This window comes from Phaseolus vulgaris, chromosome 2 (assembly GCF_000499845.2).
Source record: "Phaseolus vulgaris cultivar G19833 chromosome 2, P. vulgaris v2.0, whole genome shotgun sequence".
In the NCBI taxonomy this organism is placed as follows: Eukaryota; Viridiplantae; Streptophyta; class Magnoliopsida; order Fabales; family Fabaceae; genus Phaseolus; species Phaseolus vulgaris.
The window spans coordinates 40103585-40109575 of record NC_023758.2 but is presented as its reverse complement, the minus strand read 5'-3'; the positions used below and the strand labels follow the sequence as shown (position 1 = coordinate 40109575).

General features: G+C 37.4%; 1 protein-coding gene across 2 annotated transcripts; it reads left to right on the top strand.

Annotated features, from left to right (window-relative positions):
- On the top strand, positions 1 to 3653 carry LOC137812045 (GTP-binding protein At2g22870). Of its 2 annotated transcripts, none has more exons than XM_068613923.1 (4): positions 1 to 676; positions 780 to 849; positions 2671 to 2833; positions 2966 to 3653. In XM_068613923.1, exons 1-4 carry the CDS (start codon positions 250 to 252, stop codon positions 3173 to 3175), a joined length of 870 nt encoding a protein of 289 aa, XP_068470024.1. In that variant the 5' UTR covers positions 1 to 249; the 3' UTR covers positions 3176 to 3653. The 2 variants fall into 2 exon arrangements, with proteins under 2 accessions (XP_068470024.1, XP_068470025.1); XM_068613924.1 differs by having other exon boundaries at positions 69 to 676; positions 2671 to 2868.
- Positions 3654 to 5991: the final 2338 nt, after the last annotated feature.

Here is a 5991-nt window from a genome sequence, read left to right as displayed (position 1 = left end):
GGCAAAAACCATAACCATGAATCTTTTTTCTCTCCAGTATAATAACATCAGCAATTGAGTGAGACTATGTGTTGAAGTGTTTGTCAGCTTCTATATGCAACATAAAAAAGACCCAATAGCAATTAACATTTTTATTCAATCTTACCTAAAAAAAATCTCCTTTTTCAATCATTACTTGAAAAACATGGTAAAACTTATTCAACACATATATTTCACATCTTATTGGCACAGTGTAGCGATAGTTAAGCGATGATAACAGTGGTGAGAAGTGGAATGCTGAGGTTCTTCTCACCTTCTCTCTCGCACACTCTCTCTTTCTCTTCTTCTTCCCTCTCCATTCCCAACCCTCCAAAACCCTCTTTCCGAAACCCTATTTCCCGTTCAATTTCAACCAACGCTTCCTTCGAAACGCAGCTATTCATTCCTCCGGGCATTCTACCCCACGAGGTTGACGACTCCGCCGTCCTACCGGGCTCCAACATCGCCGTCGGACCCTACGCCGGCGACTCCCGAATCAAGGACGTAGAGTTCGTCAAGAGCAGCAGTCGCGCCAAGGATTGCCCCAGAGATGACCGACCCGAATTCGCCGTTCTCGGTCGATCCAACGTTGGCAAGTCCTCCCTCGTCAATTCCCTCGTTCGCAAGAAAGAAATTGCACTCACTTCCAAGAAACCAGGTTAAGCTTCTTTTTTTTTTTTTTTTTTTTATCCCCCTTTTTAAAAGGAATTCTTGTTCTGCTTCGAGTTTTTTGCGTAATAACGTGTGGTTGATGCTTGCAGGGAAGACGCAGCTCATTAATCACTTCTTGGTGAACAAAAGCTGGTACCTTGTCGACTTGCCTGGTTATGGGTCAGTCGATGTGTTCTGTTTCCTCTTTTTATGCTTCTTTTGGGCGGTTACGGTCACCATGTAAAAAAATTATAACTACTCATGTGGCTTTTTCATTTTAAGTGATGTGATCATGGATAGGAAGATTTCACTTCAAGAAGAACATGGAATAAGGTTGACTAAATGTGGAGAATGAGGAGAATCTCTTCATCTTTTCAAGAGAAAAGAAAATAAAATTTCATGCAATAGATCTTTGTTTGGATACATGGATGGCCTATGATATGCTTGGCTATTCTTTTGGTAGTTTAGCCTTTAGATTTGTTTGGACATATAAGGGCGGGAAGGAGAGTGTTTGACCACTTCTTCCACACTCTCCTCTCTCCTTCTAAATAAGGAGAGCTTGGGCCATATTGTACATAACTTCGATCATAATAAAATCTAGAATGATTTGTGAAGAGTGTGATTTTTCTTCTTTCTTAGATGGTTCTTATCCTGAGTTGAGACTCGAGTGATGATCCTTCTTCCTTTTTATGGCGAATCACCATTTGTGACCTAATTCACAAGATAAGAGACCCTAAGAGAGAAAATTGTCTGCTGCCTTGCACTTTGATTAGATACCAATGCGCCACTCATGAGATAAGATAAAGAGCCCCGCTCAAGGATAAGCCATGGAGATGGAAGATCATCAGTTGAGGTATCACATACTCAAGATGAGAATTCTTCAAGAAAGAAGAACCACACTCTTCTCCAAACTTTATAATTCTCATTCAATCAAAATTATCTTGAGTATGAGTAATACTCAAGGTAATAACTCTTCAAGAAAGTAGAAGAACCACACCCTTCTCAAAACTTTCTAATTCTCAGTCAATAAAAATTCTAGAAATGTGTACGTCTATATAAGCAGAGTGTGATGAAAAGGGATTAGGCAAAAGCTTTCTTTCCCTAGTCCTATATCCAAACAAAACATGGAATAGACTAAGACTAGGGATTGCTAGTTTATTCTTTCTAGGTTTAAAACAAAAAGAAATGAACTTATATTTTTATTTTTAGGATCACATTAGATTCAAAGTTCATTGTTGGAGGAGGTAGAAAGCTTCTATCTTTAGGATTCTTATTTTGAGAGCTAGCTTTCATGTGGCAAATCACCATACTTGCTTATATCATATGTGACACTACGTTCTTTCTAATTCCTTGCCCTTTCTTGAGTGATAATCGTGGTTAGCTTCTAAAAGAAGTTAACTTCAACAATGATTGCCTTTACACCATCAAGATCTCGAAACCTTTTCTACTTTATAGCTTCCGCCAAACCTGAATAACGAACCATCCAAGTAACCTTCCAAGACTTATCCAAGAGCCAACCAAGAAACATCCTACAAGCCTAACCAAGCATGCCCAAGCCATTAGTTACTTTTAATTCTATGTAGCAGTATGGTTGTATAATTTAGTTTCAAAAACTAGAAGGATTATTCTTTTAGAATGGAGGGAGTATGATGTTTTCAAGTCAACATAAAAGTTATTTTTTTCACTTCTAGTCAAACATGCTTTCAGTATCCAAGTTAAGTGCATGTTTCAATTCACATTTTCATGCTTGCTGAGGAATTGATTTTGACTTTATAATTAACTTTTAAGTAGATTTTACATTGGGTACAAAAATTTATAGTTTATATAGAGTTTACTACTACGTTGCCTTTGGAATGAAATTATACAGGGAAACATACAACATTCCTTATATATGGGCATTACCCTGTATTTCCACCGCCCTCCTAGATTGGAAAGGATTTAGGGCAAGTGGTTGGTCTTATTGCTGGTAACTAATCATATGAAATACTGTTTTTTATGCAGCTTTGCTAAAGCATCTGAAACTGCTAAAACGGATTGGTCCTCTTTCACAAAAGGGTACTTTTTGAACAGAAATACTCTGGTGGCTGTTTTGCTTCTTATTGATGCCAGTGTTCCACCTCAAAAAATTGACTTGGATTGTGCAAATTGGCTTGGACGAAATAATGTATGGTGCTTCCTTTTTGTATTTTTTTGGCTGCAGTACGTATGATGCCTCTTGTGTATTCAGTCCCTAAAGTAATGTTGTCGAGGTACTGAAACAAGTCTGAATTCCATTGAAAACTTTTGTGAATTGCAGATACCAATCACTTTTGTGTTCACGAAATGTGACAAAATGAAAGTGGCAAAGGGGAAACGGCCTGACGAGAACATAAGGGATTTTCAAGAGTTAATCAAACAAAACTATAAGCAACATCCCCCATGGATTATGACCAGCAGTGTCACTGGACTGGGTAGAGATGAACTCCTCTTGCACATGTCTCAGCTAAGAAACTACTGGGATCAGTAGGAGGAAAGCTCAAAATTAAGAAGTGACTTTCTACAAGAAAACTGGCTTGCAGAAGCAAAGTTGAAACTACAAAAGATGCCACTGTAAAGAAGAATTATATGAAAAAGCAATGGGTTGGGTTGTTTCTTGTAATATTTCAGCTGGATCTTTGTTCTTCTTGAGCTGCAACCAGATATATAAGTTGCATCAGAATCAAGTTTAAGTTGTTTCTGGATACTGAATTTCCATATACGGACTGTGAGTATTTGGGTTAATGGGGTCATGTTTTATGCAAAAGCGGGGCCGTTTATAAAAAGCACAGGAAATGTTGTATGCTTTCAACTGGGATATGGTTGTAGTTGCCTGAATACATATTTTGGCATACTATTCGTTTGGCTTTTGTTCAAGATTTTGTGGAGCAAATAAGCACCTTTTCCAACATGTAAACATTATAGATGCTTTGATTATATTGAGGCTGAGACAAATAGTGCTGCTGCAAGTGTCATTTCCTCTATTCTCTTTCAGATTAAGTTTTATATGCCTGCATGTTTGTTGCAATTCCCCTTCCCTGGATTATTAACTTTTCAGTTCATCAGAGTTTGAACTGTTACTTGTGGAGGAATTGTCCTCAAGTGTTACGTCTATTTCCACCTCAATATGCCACATTTTTGAAACACCTGGTTTCTTACATGAGAAATGGTTATTACTTAGGGCACATTACACGTGCTGGGTTTCGCAGGAACTGAATAAATTTCTTACTACATTCGAATATATTTATAGGAATGCCCTTGTTTTTAATACACGGTTCCAAACATTTTGAATGCCTTTTTATGATTTATTTGTCAAAAACCCTAGATGCTATTCTTCCCTGCAAGGCTCCTACATGCCTTTGCTCACAGGACTCTCTTGACGTCTCCACTGTAACTCACTCACTCCGGTGACACACTCTCACTCGAAGGTACACAACTTTCTTTAGCTGTAAACTGAATTTCTTTTCTCGTTAACCAACAATGACAACTCTTGAGAGTTATATATAACCCTAGAGTATGTCAAGGTTCTGTTTTATTTTTAAAACATACTTTACAAAATACAAACCACTTTACAAAACACGAACCTTAACTGACAAAAACAAAAAACCCTAACTCTGTTAAAAGAGTTATGAAAAATTTCCCTCCCATAAAAAAGGGACTTGTCCACAAGGCTTTAAGTTGATTGCTGCGAATCGAAGTCAAGAAATTGTCGTTGCATCACCGGTAACTCGTGCCACAGAGTCCTCCGGATTTGTTTTTTTTCCACTGCTTGAAACTAGTGATGGGTTTGTTACGTTTTTTCTTCATCCTTCGTGTCAAGGCTGCTAAAGGTTGGGGAAGAAATTGTCCTTCCTCATCTAGAAAAGGAAGGTGGGTGGATATTGAGTAATCCTCGTGCTGTTTCTTTAATAGCGAAACATGAAAACATCATGGACTTTTGAATCTGCTAGCAGCTCTAACTGACAAGCCATTGCTCCCCATTTTGTGCAAAATCTTAAATGGACTGTAACACTGTGCTGCTAATGAGTTCTGCTTGTAAGGTTGTAACCGTAGACAAACCATATCTCCAATAACATATTGTTTGTCTTTGCGCTTCAAGTTCGTGTACCACTTCATTCGAATTTGTGCGAAGAGTTTTGAGATTTCCTCCCATGTCCTCATAGTACAGTTGACTACTTCAACCAAAGACTCATCCTTCTGAACCACAACTGGAATGGAAGGCAGATACCCTTAAAGAGCTTTGAAAGGAGTTACATTTATAGATGTATGAATTTGAAGTTGTACCAAAATTCTGCTAGAGATAATGAACTCAACCCACTTGTGGGGCATATCTTCACTAACACACCTTAAGTATACCACCATTGACTTGTTCACAACTTTTGTTTGACCATCCATTTGTCATTCGTTTAATGAACCGTCTTGTTTCATTCGTCTCATTAGACAGTATAAATACATATCGTCTAGTCCTCCAGGGTCTCAACAACTCCTTCCTTGAGATCTCCTATGACAACACAAGGAGGATGATACTTCAGAAACATTGAGTTCCTGCAAGAAAGTTGTTTTATTTTTTTTTTCTGTTGGGGGATTAGACAAACTGTTTGATGTATTTTTCTAATTGTCTCGAGCACTTCTTTGACCGTCTTGTGCACTTGTTTAACCGTCTAATGCATTATTCTTGGGTTCTTGCAAGACAAAAAAATTCATTTGTTTATGATAACTTCTTAACAGGCTTAAAGTCATTGAATCTTACTTTTGTTTATGATAACTTCTAAAAATGATAGGATTAAATGTTTGTGTTACGCTAGTGTTTTTTAACTTTTCATGTGTAATGAATTTTGTACGTTTTCATTCCACTCTTTGGATCTGGTAACCACTTAAGCTACTGACTATTTGCAGCAATTTTTATAAATAGTTTAGCATGTAGGTTTCTGTTCTGTTCAATTCTGTTTTAGATATGTATCCCTCCTATTTTATCTTTAATTCTTATAACCTGTTTTCAAACCAGACCACCGTGGGACTAGGTGATATGAGTTTGATGAAAAAGGAAGTTTGGAATGTTGATGTTTTTCTCTCTTGTTTTTGCAGTCCCTTGTCAGGGTGCTTAAATCTTCTGCTGCCAACACTCTGTTACTCTTTGATTTTATTTCAAAACCTGCTAGTGTCCGCAACCCTATCTCCTCTATGGTTTATTAGTACAATTTTTTTTACTGAACTTGATTGGACAGAATGATTGGTCATTCATTAAGTTATTTAATTATCCTTGACTATGTTATCAGGATGACACCATAAATTTATTTGCATATGCAG